We start from the raw sequence: 19,806 nt of genomic DNA, 5'->3' as shown, positions 1-19,806 counted from the left end.
CCTCAAGGCCCATTAACAACAAGCCTTAGAAGTCAGTAGATTTCCCACTTTGCTTGCACCTTAGGAGTTCTCCTAGTTCCACAGCTGTGCGCTGCATTCTTTCTGCCCTTAAACCTCCCACGGTTGCTTCTGGGAGTTGAGTAGATCAGAAGATGGAGTTGTTTCTGGTTTGGGCTCTGTTGTTTGTTTTTCTATTACCTTTTGCTACTCCATGGGCCCCAATTCCTCATCTCAGTTTTCTCAACAATGAGGCTGGAGTTGGTTGATCAGCTCTAAGGCTGAACGTTTTAACTCAGTCCTATAGAGCTGTTCTAGTGAGCTTACGACCAAGGTGGCAAGGTTGGGGGAAGACACCATGGGCTTTGGGAGTGGGGCAGAGCCAGCGACGGGAAAGCCCGCGCACCAGAGACTTACAGCAACAGGGAACCAGGATCACACACCTGGTGCGTGGGCCTTGGCTCCGCGGGATTGGCGCCGTAGACTGCGTCAGGCTCCCCCGGGCCGCTAGGGGCGCAGCAGCTCCCCGACCCCAAAGCCGGCACCCTGCGTGGCCGGCCTGCGCCGGGCCCCAGACCCTTCCGTCTTCCGGAAGCGGACGCGAGGCTGGCTGCGACTGGGTGGGCAGCTACTGCAGTGGCGGGCACGGCGGGAGCGAGGAGGAGTAAAGGGGTGCGGGCCTGGCTCCCGCGCCGGAGTGGAGCACCATGGACGAAGCTGGGAGCTGTGCGAGCGGCGGAGGCTTCCGCCCGGGCGTGGACAGCCTGGACGAGCCGCCCAACAGCCGCATCTTCTTGGTGATCAGCAAGTACACGCCCGAGTCGGTGCTGAGGGAGCGCTTCTCGCCCTTCGGGGAGATCCAAGACATCTGGGTGGTGCGGGACAAGCACACCAAAGAGTCCAAGGGCATTGCATTCGTCAAGTTTGCCCGCAGCTCGCAGGCCTGCAGGGCCATGGAGGAGATGCATGGCCAGTGCCTCAGCCCCAGCGACACCAAGCCCATCAAGGTGCGGGGGCCGGGTCGGGGTTCCCCCGGGGGCGGTGTCAGGCTGCGGTAGGGGTGGTACATCCGCTCGCGGGGGCGGACTGGGCAGCACCTGGCATTCCGGGGTGGGGGTCGGGGAGGGGAGGACGGCGTTGCAGAGAGTGTTCTTGCGGACCCCCTGCCGGCAGGGCTGCACTGGGGTGCGGGGGGATGGGGGATGCAGAGAGAACGTCCGCTCCCGGGTCGGACCAGGCGTCTGCGGCTACTCCGGCTGCAGAGCTGCGGTGCCCGGACAGCCCCGCGCCCCCGCCGTCGCTAATCCACCGCCCAGCTCCGACCCTGACCTACTTTGAGGACTTCTCTGATCCTCCTCAGACCTCGCGGTTTACCGTGTATAAAAACAAGTAACTTTGCTTTTCCTCAGGTAGGTAAGGTGCTTAAAGACTTGATAAAAGTACATGTAACTGTGGCCCTCCCGTTAGCCATTTTCCCAGTACCAAAGTATGCATGTATATAATTTTTTTATATATTTATTTATTTATTTTTGGCTGTGTTGGGTCTTCGTTTCTGTGCGAGGGCTTTCTCTAGGTGCGGCGAGCGGGGCCACTCTTCATCGCGGTGCGCGGGCCTCTCACTGTCGCGGCCTCTCTTGTTGCGGAGCACAGGCTCCAGACGCGCAGGCTCAGTAGTTGTGGCGCACGGGCCTAGTTGCTCCGAGGCATGTGGGATCTTCCCAGACCAGAGCTCGAACCCGTGTCCCCTGCATTGGCAGGCGGATTCTCAACCACTGCACCACCAGGGAAGCCGTGCATGTATATAATTTTAAAAAAAAAAGAGGCAAATCATTGTGATGGCAGTGTAATTGTATTAATATTAAATGCCTCTTTGAATACTCTTAATTAACAATGGTGGTATTTATATTAAGTTTCCACACTTAACTTCTCTGTAAAATTAATATACTGACACAGGGCAGGAAGGGTGATTTTGAGGGTATTTGACTTAATCTTTCCTTTTAGCACAGAGCCAGTACAAGGTGAACCCTCAGTACATCTTTTTGTCCATAGTAGCAGTCTCTGTAGGCCTTTCTTGCAAAAAAGAGAGGAGCCTAGGAATACACCAACAACACATTAGACAATAGACATTCCCTCTCCTCCCACCTCCCAGACCCTCTGAGTCAGGACAGATCATCAATGAAATTAAGTGTAAGGCCACAGTATATACTAGATCGGGGGTGGCAAGCTTTGTCTGTAAAGGGTCAGTAAATATTTTAGGCTTTGTGAGTCATGCACAGTCTGTCACACATTCTTTTTGTTTTTTAACAACCCTCTAAAAATGTAAAAGCAATTCTTAGATCATGGGCTGTAGAAAAACAGGAAGCTGAAGTTTGTTGACTCCTGCACTAGGTTGATAATTTTCATCTCCTTCCAATTATGATCTTAGCAGGGAGGATTTTTTTACTTTGAATATAGTATAACCACAGAGATCTTCTTGGAAACTCCCCAAAATGCCCCAAATTTGAAACCTATAGACCCCCCCCTTGCCTTCATTAAATTCCTACAAGAGAAGTAAAAGTTCCAGCACTAAAATGTATCCCCCTCTTTTCACCACAGAGAAATTAAATGATTCCCAAAGATAATTAAAGCTTAAGTTTTGTTTTTCACATTTTTGTCCACTCAGTTTCAGCCAGAGGGTTGTTGCACTAGTGCCTTAGCTAGACAGTCTAAATTCATTCTTCAGCAGCTTCAACTTGGGCTGTCTTCTGCTGGAATGTAGTGGGGTTTTTTGTTTTGTTTTTCAGTATTTCCAGTTAAATTAATTCACCTTCAGTGTTTCTCATGTACTTTGCTTTTGCAAAGTTCCAAAGGCCCTACAAGACAAATAAGAAAATTTTAATACCAGGCCTACAGCCAGAAAAGATTGTCCAAATCAAACTCATTCTGTGAGTGATCAGCTACATTATCTTGAGGAAAAGGGTAAACCTAGAAAACAAGAGAAAAATCTTAGTTCTTAGCTTTGCGAGAATTTAGAGCCATAGTCTGTGAACGTAAAGTCTCAGGAGAAATCATCCAGTAGGTGGTTGATTATTATACATGTTTTCTACTTAGATATTGTCATCTTTATCAGAAATTTGAAATGCTCCAATCTTATAAAATTTAAAAATTTGTGATCTGATGGCACCTCCAATCACAAGTCTTACTTGAAACTCTTTTTTTCTCCTAGTGTCTTCCTGTACTTAAAGGTTCCCTATTTGTATTTCCCTATTGACCATCCATTACTGATACATGCACTGGACTAACTTTCTAGTGGGCCATTTCTGTGTTACTTAATACTCTACTACTAATACCTTATACAGTGCTTGGCATGTGGTATAAGTTTATCAAAGGAATAACTGGAAGTAGATGCTATCTAGGGGTGTATCTCCAGCTGTATCTTGTAAGCAAGGTTCTACACCTCTGTGACACCTGTTTTCCAAGCAAACATAATGACCCTATTTTTCAATATTTCTAAAATCCCGTGGCTCTATAAATTCTTTGTCCTTTTAGTTGCTCCCTTCTCCTCTGGAATTCCATAGGTTCACGTTTTCTCATACTGAATGGTATACCGCCCCCCTTTAAAGACAAAGAAGAAGAAGAAAGGAAAAAAATACTCAAGGGCCCTGTCTGGTGATTTACATTATTTTTATTACATTTCTACAAGTTATAAAAAATAAGAGTAGCCATTAAAATTCTTATGCTTGTAGCTCTTGAAACAAATCCAGAATCATAGTTAAAGATTTTACATTCCTCTGGAATAATATAAAACCAAAGCAATTTTATGAATTAAATTAAAGCAATACCACAAAGCAAATTAAATTCCAGGTAATAATCTAGTGTCACAGATAATATTTCAATAAAACTAAATTACTAATAGAAAAATAGAGCCTCAGTCCATTCTGTGCATTTTCTTGCTCACATAAGTCATTCAGGTGGTAACTGAGATGATCCAGAATATGGTCATGTTACCTTTTTTTAAGGATTAATATTAGAAAGCAAACAATTAAAAATATGACCATCTAGACTTAAACCCAACTGTATCAATATTAAATTAAACATAAATTGGCTAAACACTCCTATTAAAAAGCAGGGATTGTCAGGATTTTTTTTTAAAAGGCCAAACTAAATGCTGTTTGCAAGAGATGCACTTTTAAGTATAAAGATACAAAGAGGTTGAAAGTAAAAGGATAGAAAAAGCTGGTGTGATATCAGACAAAATGCTCTTCAACAGGAAGGGTATTAACAGAGAATAATTTCCTAAAAATAAAAATATCAATCAAAAAGTACATAACAATTCCAGATGTTTATGTAACCAATAATAGAGCTTCAAAATACATGAAGCATTATTAATAGAACTAAAAGGAGAGAGAAATTCATATTCAGATTTTTACACTCCTCTTAGTCTCTGACAGAAAAAGTAGACAAAATCAGTAAGGATATGACATGTTAATAACACTATTAATCAACTATATAATTGACATTTATTGAACACTACCCAACAAGCGCAGAGTACACGTTCTCTTTCAGTGCACTGACTATTGCACTGACTGTTGCTCTCTTTCAGTGCACTGACTATTGCTCTTGGTAAAAAAAATACAAAGGAAAAAAGAATTCGGAAAAAAAGTGCAAAGATCGGTGTTATCTCATAAAAAGTCATTGCAATAAAGATTGCTTTAGCAAAATGTTTTTTGATAAGACGCTATTACATTGCATTTAACCTAACATGAATCCCATACTAATAATGAAGTAAGTATTCTTAAGGAGTAGGAAAACAGTTGACTGATATTTCCACATTATTCTTTGGGTTTTGTTTGTTTCTTAGGTTTTCATTGCTCAGTCCAGATCATCTGGAAGTCACCGAGATGTTGAAGATGAAGAACTTACAAGAATATTTGTTATGATACCAAAGTCCTACACAGAAGAAGATCTACGGGAAAAATTTAAGGTACTTAACATTTTCTAATCAGCGAGGGTTCTTGATAACTTACAGTCTTACATTGGTTGTACAATTACTAAATCTTGTTTTGTTTGAGTTAGATCATTAGATTGGTGGTGGAGAATTAAATAACTATTTTTAAGTCATCTATTTCAATCTAGTTATTAAATATTAAAACTAAAATAAGTTAACTTTTTAAAAATATATAAAACCTGGAAAATATTGATGATGGTGTTTTTCCCCCCATTTAATGAAAATACAGATTCAGGAAAATGAAGTATAAAGCTCAGAGTTTTAAGTAAGGTCTCATACCTAGTAGGTGATGGAGCCAAGATTTATGCCCAGGGTGTCTGAATCCAGAGCCTGCTCTTGGTCTTGAAATTTTCAAAGCACCCTCTTAGCACTCCTCTCTATTGCGTCTCATGGAGAGGTGGGGCAGGCAAGCCTGAGTGTGTGAACTGTATTATCTCACATTTGTTACAAGTCTGTGGCATGTTGATGAACTTGTTCACAGAAAGACTTTTCCTCTATAGTTTTTGTTTTAAAATTAGACCTCTGAAGGAATTATATTTAAAGAAAAAAAAAAAAACTACCTACAACTCTGAACTATAGCTAGATTGTAGTCAATGAAATTTGGAGACAATTTAAAATTTCTTTTTAGCCATTGACTTTTATAAGCAGTGACACACTTTCACAAAAGCTATTAAAAAGCAATTTTTAAATTGTCTTGTTGTAATTTTTTATTCTTTTTCTACTAATCTTCCCAGTACTGAATCATGTGGACAACAAGCAAGAAAGAAAACAAGTAGTAAAAAGTAATTTTCAAACTTCCTCTATCCTACCCCAACCGAGGATTGAATAAAATACTTCAAAAATAACAAATACCAAATATATATATATTCCATACTTCCTCCAATAGTAAGAATAAAGTTTTTACCTTATATACTTATAAACTTTTATCTTTCTCTGAGTGAACAAATGTGGCATTTTTAAACACATATATAGTAGTTAAGTTACTAACGGTTACATGAAAATTTTTTAAATTAATAATAAACAGTAAGAATTTATATCCCGTATTTCTTCCAACATTAAAAGTAAACATTTACCACATATTTCTCACATGGAGTATTAACTTTCTGCGTGAACCAATGTATTTTTAAAATGTACTTCAAGAGGCACTCCTTCAAAAGTATACACAATCATTTATGTTCGTGTTAGAAGGCAGATAAATAATTATAGCTAATATTTACTGAGGGCTGACTATGTCCCAGACCCTCTATATGCGCTTTAGGTGTACTTGCTCTTTTAACCCTTAAAACAACCCTATGAGGTAGGTACAGCTATTAGCCCCATTTAACAGCTAAGGAGATAGGCAACTGCCCAGTTAATAAGTGGCTGAACCAAGATTAAAATAAAGAAGGTTCAATTCCAGAGCCTCTGCTCTTAACCAACACTGAGCAAGACTTTGGAGCTTTCCAGACCATGTACAAGTTTTTGCTCTCCCTCCATGACTTTGGCAAGTTATTTGATTTCTCTAAGGCCCAGCTTCCTGGTCTGTGAAATAAGCAGTATGATATATATATATCCTTGAAGTGCTGTTATAACAATAAAGTGATATATGTAAAGCAAATGCTCAGTAAATAAAAAGTATCTTTATTTTGGTTATGTTATTATTTGGTTTTATCATCATTATGGTTATTTTTCTAGTGCCTCATTAGTTTGTGACATTTTTATTCCATTATTAAAAGTAGCTATAAATTCTGATTTCTTTTTTTGTAAGTAAGAAGAACAAGTAAATTTTAAGTTAGTTCTGAAATCTGTTCAGTTATTAATTTTGACTCCTCTAAGATCATTTCTTTTAACTCTCATAGGTGTATGGAGATATCGAGTATTGCAGCATTATTAAGAATAAAGTAACTGGAGAAAGTAAAGGCTTGGGCTATGTTCGATACTTAAAACCATCACAGGCTGCCCAAGCAATAGAAAACTGTGATCGAAGTAAGGATGTGTTCATTTATCATTGTAATAGACATTTGAAAAAATTCGAATTATTCTAATTATAATCTAATACTGGTTTGTGCTAATAGCCATACCTGCTAATTTAATCTCAGCAATGGGAGTTTAAATATATATAGTCCTAGGATGAAAATAATTTGGGGGCTGTGATTAGGCTTTCATTGAGGCACTATCTTAAAAAATATGAGCAACTGCATTAACTCAGTGAAAATGCTGTTGTCCTACTTTGGTTATTATTTCTACAGGTTTTTGGGGTTTATTAAATTATTTAGAATTTTAAGTATTAAAAAATTTACCAACCCTTTCAGGTTGGGGTTTTTTTAATATTTATTCTTTATATTTTAAAGAAAGTCAAGTATTCTGTAATATTTGTTTATATTTGACCTAAACCCTAAATAGAGTTAGGTATACTAATAAACATATAAATAATAAGGATAGGATTTTTAAGGTTTGCTAGCATTGTGAAGTAAATACACATTGGGTTAATTTCAAGGTAGAGTGACATTATTCGGATCTTCTGCTGTTGCTGGTGTACATTCTGAAGAATAAGAATTCTAAAGAGGCCAAGGAAAATATTCTTTGTTGTCATACTTCTAGTTATATTGACCCTCAGAAATGACATGTAGAATAATTCAATTAGTGGGTTTCAGGATATTATAAAAATAGATACATACTGAAAATGATTATTGTTAATCAGTAGAACTCTTAGATAACCCTAAGGTATACACCAAAATTTTCTCTCAGATCCTTCTAAATTTCTCAGTCAACCAACATTAACTGAGTACCTATGGTATACTCACCAATATAAGTAGAGGGATACAAATGGAATATATAGCAACGCTGGTATTTAAGGAATTGACAGCTATATTGGGTAGCCGAGATCTAATAGGCAAAAAATAGTTAAGGAATAATAGATTTTTTAAAGCTCTGTGTCTTATTTATCTGTTGCTGTCACCCCAAGTACCTAGTACTGCTGTTAGTAGTACTCGATATAGTAGTGTACTCAGTTGAGTAGTACTCAATTAAGATTTATTGAGATCTCTAGCAAAGATACTGCCATTTATAGTAGACTCAATAAAAATTTGCCAAATGAGAAAATGTTCAGAACTATGTGATATAGCCTATCAATGGTGAAAAACAAGTGCACCAAATGAGCATGGGAATACATCTGGAGGTAGGATTTGCAACTGGTGTAGAGTAGGCAGGGCAGAAGATGAGAGCAATGTTAGTAAAGACACAGAGCTAGAAATAAACGTCTTTGCTTAATAGCATGAAGGCAACAATCTGAATAAAGCTTGGTGTTCCTGTTGAGAAACAGGGACAGAGTAATCTAGGTACATTGGAACCGTACACGGGAGGTGATGAAGAGTTCAAGCTTAGTCCACATTAGAAAATTCCTTGTAGATTGTTTTAAAAGGAGAAAAATAACAAAAACTGTTTCAGCACAGTTGATCTAACCACAGTATCAAGAGTAGATTTACAGAGGAAGAATTCAAAGAGGCTCATTTTATCCTTTTTGGAACCACTGAATAATATGATGAAAGCTGTGAACCTTCTCCCTTGAAATATGCCCATGTGCACATATGAATAAGCATTATGTTTAAAGTTTCAGAGGGTTCATGAACCTTCCCACCTTTTGAAGCTCATCGTTGCTGGTGTACATAGTTAAAACTCTTGATCCAGAGGCAAAGCTATCAGTTGAAGGGTTGTAATTAATTGACGAGAATCTAATTTTAAAACAGAGGCAGGGAAGTTGGAGTGAAAGATAACATCTAAGTATATTTCAAAGGAAGAATCTTGATGACAGTTGGGTGTGAAGAAGCACTATTGGATTTTGATGTTGGAAACCCTGAGAGAATGAATGATGATGTCATCTGTCGTAGAGGGAGACTGGAAAGGATAGAATAGAATTGCTGATCTTTCATGTCTACATTGACCCATAATTTGGGATTCTTGCTGTTTCTCATTTACTCCTTGCCATCTTTCAAAAAGCAAAGAAGTAGGTCTGGTGGAGATGGTTGTTTGTGTAGATTTTGTTTTATACAATTATAAAACTAAGTCAAGCACTAGCAATCAAGTATATTTGTAGGTGTGTTAAATTTGCTATAAAGTTTGAAATTTATGGATTCTCTTTTTCAGGTTTTAGGGCAATCTTGGCTGAACCTAAAAATAAAGCATCTGAATCCTCAGAACAAGATTATTATAGTAATATGAGGCAGGAGACTTTGGGACATGAACCTAGAGTGAATATGTTTCCATTTGGTAAGTGGGCTATCTTTACTTTAATGGCATAAGTAGTGTATGCAATCTGATTTGGAGGGGTTTTTTTTAATACTCTTTTATCAGCAGTCTGAAGTTCACGTAGTGAATAAAAGAATTTATAGGTTTTTTTTTTCTTTCAAGAAGTTGGTCATGACACCTAATGTCATTATTTAATGCTTATTTTGTTTAACTTATTTCCAATTATAGTTTTTTGTGGTTAGTTATGGATTATCTAAGTGTTACACTATGTCACTGTCAGTGGCAGTGTTACACTGCCATTTTGGGGGGGTGAGCTGCTGCTTGTAGGCAGCTGACCAAGAAATATGAAAGACATATACAGTTATCCCCTCAGTATGGATCCTAAAATTTTATCCCTAAATTACTGCTGCTTTAAAATTAGGGCTAGAGAAAGGAGAGGAATGACAAAAGTAGAAGTTAGAAAAGGGGGAACATGAGTGATGAAAGTAAGACCTGTAAATGTTATTCGGCATAAACTTCCCTTTAGGTGAAACACTTGCCATATTTTGCAGTTTTGCATAGTAAACGTATTCCTGTGAAATTACACTACACATTTCTGCTTATATTTCTGTATCAAGGCAGGGAAATGGGGAGAGTTGTCTGTTTTCTTGTCCTTGTCTCTCCTGATAGTGCTGATGACCAAGAGCATATTACAAAAGACAGTGCCTTTGTTCAATGCAGAGGACTTAATGACACTTCATTTTATTTTCTAGTATCTAAAATGTTAAATGAATCTCTGAATGTATAGAAATTTAAAGATTTGCTTTTTTTTTTTATATCGTTGGAGAACAACAATCTGAATTTTCAAGTTTTGACAAGAATGACAACAGAGGCCAGGAATCCATCTCCAAACGCCTGTCAGTTGTATCAAGAGTTCCTTTCACTGAAGAGCAGCTTTTCAGCATTTTTGATATAGTACCAGGGTTGGAATACTGTGAAGTTCAACGAGATCCGTATTCTAATTATGGTAAAAATAATGTCTGTATTATTTTTTAATATACTGTGTTTTGTTAAACTGGCTTTCCTCCAGTGGCACTTTTTCTTTTTAATTTTTATTGGAGTATAGTTGATTTACAATGTTGTGTTACTCTCTGCTGTACAGTAAAATGAATCAGTTATATATATACATATATCCACTCTTTCCTAGATTCTTTTCCCATATACGTCGTTACAGAGTATTGAGTACAGTTCCCTGTGCTATACAGTAGGTCCTTATCAGTTATCTTTTTTATAGATAGCAGTGTATATATGTCAATCCCAATCTCCCAATTTATCCCTCCCCCCACCTTTTCCCCCTGGTAACCATAAGTTTGTTTTCTACATCTGTGACTCTACTTCTGTTTTGTAAATAAGTTCGTTTGTTCCGATGGCACTTTTTATGTCAGATACTGTTTGTATGACAGTTTTTTGTTTCTTTTTTCTCTACCTTAAACTTTCAAATATAGTGATACCTCAATAAACAAATCCCTGGGAATACATCTACTTTATAGTCATGTATTTTTTTAAAACTGTTTTAACGCCCATAAAATAGAGCATTCTCTGTTTCCAGTTGTACAACAAAAATACTTTAGAATAGGGTCTCTTTCTGTACTTCTCATTAATGCTAGGCAAAGTGATAAAACCCTTAAAGTTTTCTCCTCTTCCCTAAGTCTCTTTTTCTTAAACTTTATACCTCAAAATGGAGCTCCTTCCCTTTTCAAGCATTTTTCCCATTTCAAGCATTTTAATTGCCCTACTTCTCTCTCTGCTTCTCCCCACTCTTAATAGAAGCAAGACTCTAATGTCAGCCATTTGAACTTGGTAACTGGTTCATTGATTAAACCTATTATCTAGTGTTAGGTTAATCCATCTTTGTATTCTTGTAAGCCTTTTGATTTTTTTAAGGCTTTTTTAAAATGCCCTAGTGGTGTAATGGGAAAAGGTTGGCATTCCATTTTGCAGCCAACTCAGGTGCAAATCCCATCAATGACACGTAGTTGTAAGACCTTAGCAGATTGCTTATTCTATCTAGCCTCTCTTTCCTCATCTGTAAAATGGGATTATTAGTACCTTCTATGCCAGGGTTAGATAAGAATTAGAAATAATATATATAAGATATCTACTGCAAGTCCTGGCACATAATAGGCACTCAGTTTGTTGGTTTTTAAAGAATTGGAGGTGAGGGGTGGTATAGAGAAATCATACTTGGCATCTCTTCCAGTACTATAGATATACTTGATTTAGTCATTTTAGGGTGTCTTTTTATGGATGTTGAGGGGAAATAGATGAGTCAGATTATATAGACTGACTGACCTAGAGTGTCCACACCCTTCATACAGACACTCCCACATAATCAATATTACTCTACCCAGCACTGGTCTTTTAGCAGGACCTACTAAAAAGTCATTGACCTACTTTGTACCATCTCCAACTTTAACCCAGTCTTATGCTATCAGTCTTTTTTTTTTTTTTTTTTTACTATTAATTTATTTATTTTTATTTTGCCTGCTCTGGGTCTTAGTTGTGGCATGCAGTATCTTTTTTTTTTTGCAGTACGCAGGCCTCTCACTGTTGTGGCCTCTCCCGTTGCGGAGCACAGGCTCCGGACGCGCAGGCTCAGTGGCCATGGCTCACGGGCCCAGCCGCTCCGCGGCATGTGGAATCTTCCCAGACCGGGGCACGAACCCGTGTCCCCTGCATCGGCAGGCGGACTCTCAACCACTGCGCCACCAGGGAAGCCCCATGCAGGATCTTTGTTGCAGCATGTGGGATCTTTTTTAATTGCGGCATGCAGGATCCTTTTTAGTTGCAGCTTGTGGACTTCTTAGTTGTGGCATGCAGACTCTTAGCTGTAGCATGCATGCAGGATCTGGTTCCCAGACCAGGGATCGAACCCGGGCCCCCTGCATTGGGAGCTCAGAGCCTTACCCACTGGGCCACTAGGGAAGTCCCTGCTGTCATTCTTTTTTGTGACTCTAAGGCGCACATTTTGTGGGTTTTGGCATATCTGTTATTATATTCATATGTAATTCTATTTGTTTTGTATTTTCTTTCCTTTTTATCTGGTACTTTGAAATGTATTTGTTCCTTTACCTTCTCTATTGTTTCTCTAGTTGGATGTGTCTGATAAATATGTGTATCATTGGAACACCTTTTTATTAATAGAGGTATTATATAGTTAGAATCCTATTTGAATTAGTTTTATATGTTCATTTGCTCCTGAGTTTCAATTTCATTAAAATGTTGAGATGCTTAGATTTAGAGAGGAACATTAAATTAAAACGTTGTTTTTCCCAAAGTGAGTTATAGTATAAACGTATTGTGAAAACCTTTTGGTTGTGTTACAAGCTCCTGGGCTTGCCATGTAAGGGCTCCTGTATAAAATTTTCCCCCCCTGTAGCATCACCTTCCTGAATTGAAATCTACCCCCTTAGCTAAAAGCTCTTCAAAGGAATGTGAAATATGTGACTTTTGATCCGAAACCCTCTGTTACCCTGCTTTTTGGTTTTACTACATATATCACTTTTTCTCTGTCTACCACTTCAGCTAGCCAAGATGACTATATATTCTTTTCATATATCACTTCTCATTTCATTTCTTACTATGATAGGGAAAATTTTAGAATTTCAAAGTATATTTCAAAGAATGAAAATTTTAAGAAAAACTGGTTGGCTTTTAGCTGTTTCTCTGTCATATAAGAAAAGCCAAGATCTTAAAATTAAATTCATTGGACAGAACTTAAGCTAATGATACCATTTTTTTTAAAAATATCATGTTCATATTTTTACCAACATCTGGTTTATACTTTGCTTTATAGGAAGACAGCTATTGAACACATGTATAACAGAACTTGGTTTTCTGACACATTTGATTATATATTTACTAATTGTGTGATATTAGTGTTTTTCTCTATTGTTTCATTCTTATGGCAACACAAACTTTAGTTACTGAATCTGCTTTTTTTCTAATTCCCGTATATTCTCTGCTTTATTTTAGGTCATGGAGTGGTTCAGTATTTTAATGTAGCATCTGCTATTTATGCAAAATACAAGTTACATGGATTTCAGTATCCTCCTGGGAATCGGATAGGTGTTTCCTTCATTGATGATGGGAGTAATGCATCAGAGTAAGTACCATTCCAGGAGCTAGCCTAAAGCCAAGCTTTGGATATACGTGATATGACTTGGAGAATAAAAATAGAATTGACCTCTCAGGTGAGGAAGTCACACAAAAGAAGTTACTGTTTAGAGACTGAATATTTCTAGTTTTCTGTGTATTACCAGTTCTTATCTCCAGTCTCCTTAGAAAAATGGCAACGCAGATGGTAGCTGCACAGCTTGCATCAATGGTGTGGAATAACCCAAGTCAGCAGCAATTTCTGGTAAGTAGGTAAGAATTTAACCTTCACAGTAGTATAAAATAAATGTGGCCTTTGTTTATTACCTGTGTAAGAAAATTTTCAGAGATATAGTAAAAGACCACATAGGTGCCATGATACACATCTCTTTAGCTCTTGACTTAAGAATCCCTAAAGTGCAGTTTTTCTTCTTTTTTGTTTTGAACCTAATTCTTCAACAGCAATTTGGAGGAAGTTCTGGATCACAGCTGCCTCAAATCCAGACAGATGTTGTACTTCCGTCATGCAAAAAAAAAGCCCCTCCTGAAACTCCGGTGAAAGAAAGACTTTTTATCGTGTTTAATCCACATCCTTTACCTTTAGATGTACTAGAGGATATATTCTGGTAAGATTTCAATTCCACAGAGTTACATTTTTAAATAATATATTTAAACCAGTCATTTAAGCAGCCTTGCACTCTTGAAGCTTCCTGTGTGTGGTACTTTTCAGGTACAGCTGATTCGTTCTGTGGTTTAAAAAAGTTCTTATTTATATCACCTTTTAAAATATATAATTATTTCCTTCTCTTCTTTGTTACTTACATGTCATAAGTCTCCACACAGAATTTCCTTTTATTTTATTTTGAAGACATAAAACATGGAGTATTGTTTTGAAAAGTTGCATACATAGAATGAACAAATCATTTGTTTCTTAATAGAAGATACATCTGTATAGACCTGTCCTCTAGAATTCAGCTGAACAGTGCTTATTAAGCATCTTCTATTTTGTCAGCACTCTATTGGACCCTTAAAGATTATATAACTACATTGAGTAAACAATTACTTGATTGTAGGGAAGAGTGTGTGTATGTGTGTGTGTGTGTGTGTGTGTGTGTGTGTGTATACATACGTATATAAAATAAGTGTAAAAAGGGGGAAGACTCTTGTTTGTTCTTAATGTAACTTCTTTAACCTTAACTTTTTCTTTTTGGTCTTTTTCCTATTTGCCTTACAATGTTAGCGAATTTATTTAAAAGATAGAAAGCTTGTTAAAGAACTTCACAAAATATCAGTGATGTGGTTCAAGTATTTTGATTTTTATTTAACCAATTTATTTCGTTTATTTTTTTAACCTCTCCTCTGTACCAGGCAGTCACTGTGCTAAGTGCCAGAGACATTGTGTAAACAAACATTATATTACGTAAACAAGATGTAATAGTTCTTGTCCTCTTAGAACTAATCACATGTAGGAGACAGATAAGTGAATAGGAAATTACAACCTAGAGAGGTTGTGTGGTGAAAAGGAATATTCAGTCTGTGAAATACATAGGAGGGGCACCTGCCTTAGAAACTCAGAGAAGACTTATTGAAAGAAGCAAGGTATAGTGGAGGCCTCGAGGATACAAATAATTTAACCAGGGAAGAAAGCTGGGCGTGTGGGTGGTTATACCTGCGGGAGAGAACGTGGAAGGAGGTTGTTGGAATATGGGATTTGAGAGACTGAGGGAAGAGGAAGCTGCAGAGGACAAGGACCCAAGTCAAGAAAGCCCCACAAGCTATATTAGGGAGCTTGTCCTTACCCTGGACGCATGAAGAGCAGCTGAAGGGACTTTTAGGGAGGAAATGATCATATTTGTGTTTTAGAAAGATCACTCAGAAGACAGGATAGAGAATAGATTGGAGAAGGATAAACCCAGGGGGCAGGTAAACTAGTGAAGAAGGTATTAGAGTAAACTAAGAAAAAGATAATGATGGTCAGAATGAGGAAAGAGATCTGAGTGATAATGAGGAGAAATTGACTGATAGAGGAAATGTTTAAGAAGGAAGATTGACATTATTAGAGATTGGATGTGGGAAAAGGAGTGAAAAAAGGAGTCCAGAATGGACCCCAACTTTTAGACCTGAGCATCTTTACTTATCAATTTCAGTTGATCTTTTTTTTTTACTTTGTTTCAGTCGTTTTGGTAACCTGATCGAAGTTTACCTTGTGTCAGGAAAAAATGTGGGGTATGCCAAGTATGCAGATAGAGTAAGTGCTAATGATGCCATTACTACTTTACATGGAAAGATCCTGAATGGAGTCAGACTTAAAGTTATGCTGGCAGACTCCCCAAGAGAAGAATCTAACAAACGACAAAGAACTTACTGATTCTTGAGGTATGCTCTTTTTAATCTAAATTCTGAAACACATTGGCTAAATAGTGTAATGAAAGGAATATGTATAGAGTTTCTTTTTAAGGATTTACAAGTTGTTGGTTAAAAGCACTGTGGCTTAAAAGCACTGTGCTGATAATTTTACAGTATATTTTTTAAACTTGAACTTTTTTTTTTTTTTTTGGGTATGCGGGCCTCTCACTGTTGTGGCCTCTCCCGTTGCAGAGCACAGGCTCTGGACGCGCAGGCTCAGCGGCCATGGCTCATGGGCCTAGCCGCTCCACGGCATGTGGGATCTTCCCAGACTGGGGCACGAACCCATGTCCCCTGCATTGGCAGGCAGACTCTCAACCACTGCGCCACCAGGGAAGCCCTAAACTTGAACTTTTTAAACTTAAAAAATGTTTTTGATGTTTACTGGGAGAATGTCTATCCTATAAAATAAAATCAGATTTCAGTTTAGAAAATTAAATGGTATTTGTGTGTGTGTCTGTGTGTGTGTGAATGTCTTTGCTATTAAGAATTGGACTTTACTATATGGTTACATAAACTTTAAAATTGGAATACTTCTAAAGATTTTTAACTTGAACAGTTAATGTTTTGAGTTATGAATTGAGGTAATTTATGACAGTCTTTATAAAGAATGTCTTGACATTCACTAGTGAAATGCCTAAAAAGCAATACCAAATACAGTTAACCCCTGAACAGCACAAGTTTGAGCTGCATGGGTCCACTGTGGACATGTGGATGTTTTTCAGTAGTAAATACTGCAGTACCACATGATCTGAGGTTGGTTGGGTCCGAGGTTGATTGAATCTGTGGATGCAGAACCGTGGGTAAGGAGTATCTGCGTGTATGGAGGGCCCATGATAAGTGATCCTCAGATTTTCAACTGGGTGGAGGGTAGCCACCCCTAACCCCCACATTGTTCAAGGGTCAATTGTAATGCATCTTTTTGAACCTTTTGAACCTAAACGTTGGTGTTTTTCTGCACTCATATTTGTGAGTTTGTACATTAAAACTGCACGTTCAGAAAATACTCTCGTGCATATATATATTTTCAAAAATAACCTTGACAATTTCCAGAAACTCTTGTCAATTATAAATAATGCTACATACAGCCTTATGAATTCCTTTTTCTTTTAGTTTTAAGAAATCAAACCTAAATTTCTATATCTAGGACAGCTCACATCTCCATGGTTTGGAGAAACATTATTGAAAGTTAGAAATGTTTGATTCTTTCACTTTTTCATTCTGGAAATGAATCCTGAGTTTCAGGGGAAGCTGAGAGCTTCCCCGTTCCCACACACACACCAGCTTCCCAAGTCCACTGCTGGTCAAATAATAGCAGTTGGCAAGTACTTTAGAGTCAGTTTGAAGTTACTTACTTGAAAGCAATTTTCTTTTCACCAGGTTTTCTTTCTGACCAATTATGAGAACTAGGAAGTATCAAAATGAATTGTCTGAATTCTAACTGCTGATGACCTTTCCTCTGATAGAGCAAGTCAAGTGATTAGTTCCTCCTTACAGAAGGCAGTTGTCAATACGAAGTGCCTTTTGGGCCCATTATGAATAATCTCAATTTAGAAATGTTTTCAAATGTTTTATTTAATTACAAAATCCACTCCCGTTACTTCATACAATTCAGAAATATTAAATTTGCCAGTGAAAAAGAATTAGCAAGTCTTTCTTATAACAAAGCAGTTTTTTGTGTTTGCAAATAAAACGTTAAGAACTGAATTCTCTTTACACAAGCTGTCTTCTAAAATAGCATACAAAACTGCTTATTCATGTCTGTGAGTCTTTCAAAATATAGATAACAATTCTTACTCTTACTCGAAGAATCTTTGTCCTTAAAAAAGGACAATAATACTAACTTCTTAGTAAGGGGAAAATATATAAATTACTCCTGTGATTGAGCCTTTTTTAAAATAATTATTTATATAGTATAAAAAATATTAGACTTAAAATCAGAAGATCTGAGTTGGAGTTCCAGCTCTGACACTTAACTATGATTTGGCAGATCTTTTCACCTTTCTGAGGCCGAGTTTTTCCATAGGGTTATTGAGAAAAAATGAGTCAGCAAAATTCCTTATAAAATAAAATTTTAATTTGCTTTGAAAGTGTGAGCTAAACTCGTGCATTGATGACTTCAGTGAAACCTTTATGTCATCTCATCAAAACAATGAGAAACTAAGATTAATGATACAAAACTACCTTCTGGCCAGCAAGTGTGTGAGAATGAAGCTTTATAATATCACATTTAAGTGATATGCATTCATCCAATTCCCTACATTAGAGGAAGTGCATATTCTTCAGCATGACTAGTCATGAAATATAAATCTATCCTTTTTCCCTTTATTGAGTGAGCTGTTATACATATTCAGGGCAAAGGTAAAGTAGGGTCAGATTAGTTGAAAATGGTAGGACATAATGAGCTATATTGGTTTTGAATGTCTTCTAGTTGCAGCACGGCTTTTTTTATTTTTGCTTCGAATCCCCATTTACCATGGACTTCATAATGAGATTCACCTCTTTTGTTGGTACGTTAAATAATATATTATTTTAAGGTTCAATAAGATAGTATGAAAGACTTTTCTAAGTTTTACATGATTGTAACCATTGAAGATTTTAGGGGAGATGGGGGCCACTTTTTCATTTGTTTCTTTAATTTTAAGAGAACACGAACACTACTCATGAAGGCTAGTTCCTTTTGTCTCTGAGGAGTAAGCCTAGGATTAACTGAGCCATGACTAGGAAATAGGAGAAGAAACTGATCTAAGAATATCACTTTGAAAATAGCTGAGTTCTATTTTGAGGTGGATCTGATGTGCAAAATATGTTTCTTCTTCTATTTGAGGAAAACAGAAATTTTAGTATTTTAGAACATCCTGATTTTTGTGTGTGTGTTTTTTTATAGGTCCATTTCCTTCTTTTTTAATCACATAAAACGGTTTGTACAACTGTCACTTTTTTCACTTCCTATGTTTTCTATCTTGACATATTGTTTTGAGGAAATCCCTCTGAATTTTATCCTTGTCCCTCAATTATGATTGAACAATTATGGTTAGTTGAGTTTAGCTACCCAAAAGAACAAAATATTTCAGCGTACATGCTCTAGTTGGACTCATGGTTAAGAAGACAGTTACGAACACCCACTCATCAGCCTGGTGTGTAGGGATAAAACCCAAAGCTGTCATCCTCACATGCATGATTTTTGTATTAATTTACAATATTTTCCCTCCAGAAATTCAGTACCCGCTTGCATCATCCTTCTGAGTAAGTTAAGTTTTGCTTATTTGGGGGCATCTATGATTGAGTAAGCAGGTAACATTGGGTATACGAAATAAAGGAATAACTCCTAACATTTTTAGGTATACTATATACAACAGCTATTTCCTTTCAGGTGATGATTTTCATACTTGTGTTGTGTTCTTTCTACAGAACAAAGACTAATGACATAATCCTCAGCTGACTGACTGAAAATGTGACTGGACGCACTCCTTGTGGACAGTTGACGGCTTTTTTTTTTCACATACCTGATAGTCTCTGCACAGCATTGTTTTGTCTTGGGGAGCAGGGATTGTTGACATGTATTTTTAAACCACACGTTAATGCTAAAACTAATATAGTAGTTGTTTCTTAGAGCAATATGTTGTTATGTGTGGCAGAAATAAAGTTTTCTTTGCTTAACTAAATCATGCCTTATTTATGTAAAAGATCAGAAATGAAAAAACTTGAAAGTCAGTGTTTAGAATTTGACTAAATGACATATTTCATTGATTTTGAGATGCACATTTGTACACTTCTGACATTGGAAATATTTTGATATCCATTACTGTAATTGACAACCTCTTTTTTTCTTTCTTAGTGGAACATAAAGATGCTGTTTTCAATCAGTTGCATCTTAGATTCAATAAAATATAATTGCTACTCAACCTACACATATAGATTGGCTCCTTACACTTACTCTAAAGCAAGAGCCAAAAGACATATCATTAGAAATGATTTTTTTATACCAAGATACAACAGTTTGTTGGTAATCTTGTACAGATCGTTCAAGATTTTTTTTTTTTTTTAATTTTTGGCTG

The 19,806-nt window shown here is 37.2% G+C and overlaps 1 protein-coding gene across 4 annotated transcripts; it reads left to right on the top strand.

Annotated features, from left to right (window-relative positions):
- The first annotated feature begins 540 nt into the window (after nt 1-540).
- RBM45 (RNA binding motif protein 45) lies at nt 541-19,413 on the top strand. 4 transcript variants are annotated; one of them, XR_010944369.1, is made up of 12 exons: nt 541-1,004; nt 4,838-4,960; nt 6,823-6,949; nt 9,107-9,229; nt 10,029-10,214; nt 13,223-13,352; nt 13,523-13,607; nt 13,805-13,968; nt 15,518-15,718; nt 18,180-18,258; nt 18,963-18,994; nt 19,160-19,413. XR_010944369.1 is itself a non-coding variant. In XM_067741434.1 (11 exons), exons 1-9 carry the CDS (start codon nt 705-707, stop codon nt 15,708-15,710), a joined length of 1,431 nt encoding a protein of 476 aa, XP_067597535.1. In that variant the 5' UTR covers nt 541-704; the 3' UTR covers nt 15,711-15,718; nt 18,963-18,994; nt 19,160-19,413. The 4 variants fall into 4 exon arrangements, 3 of the variants coding, with proteins under 3 accessions (XP_067597535.1, XP_067597534.1, XP_067597536.1); XM_067741434.1 differs by lacking the exon at nt 18,180-18,258; XM_067741433.1 differs by lacking the exons at nt 18,180-18,258; nt 18,963-18,994 and having other exon boundaries at nt 542-1,004.
- The last annotated feature ends 393 nt before the right edge of the window (nt 19,414-19,806 follow it).

This window comes from Pseudorca crassidens, chromosome 6, assembly GCF_039906515.1.
Source record: "Pseudorca crassidens isolate mPseCra1 chromosome 6, mPseCra1.hap1, whole genome shotgun sequence".
In the NCBI taxonomy this organism is placed as follows: Eukaryota; Metazoa; Chordata; class Mammalia; order Artiodactyla; family Delphinidae; genus Pseudorca; species Pseudorca crassidens.
The sequence above is the reverse complement of the archived record's forward strand: the minus strand, read 5'-3'. Positions and strand labels throughout refer to the sequence as shown.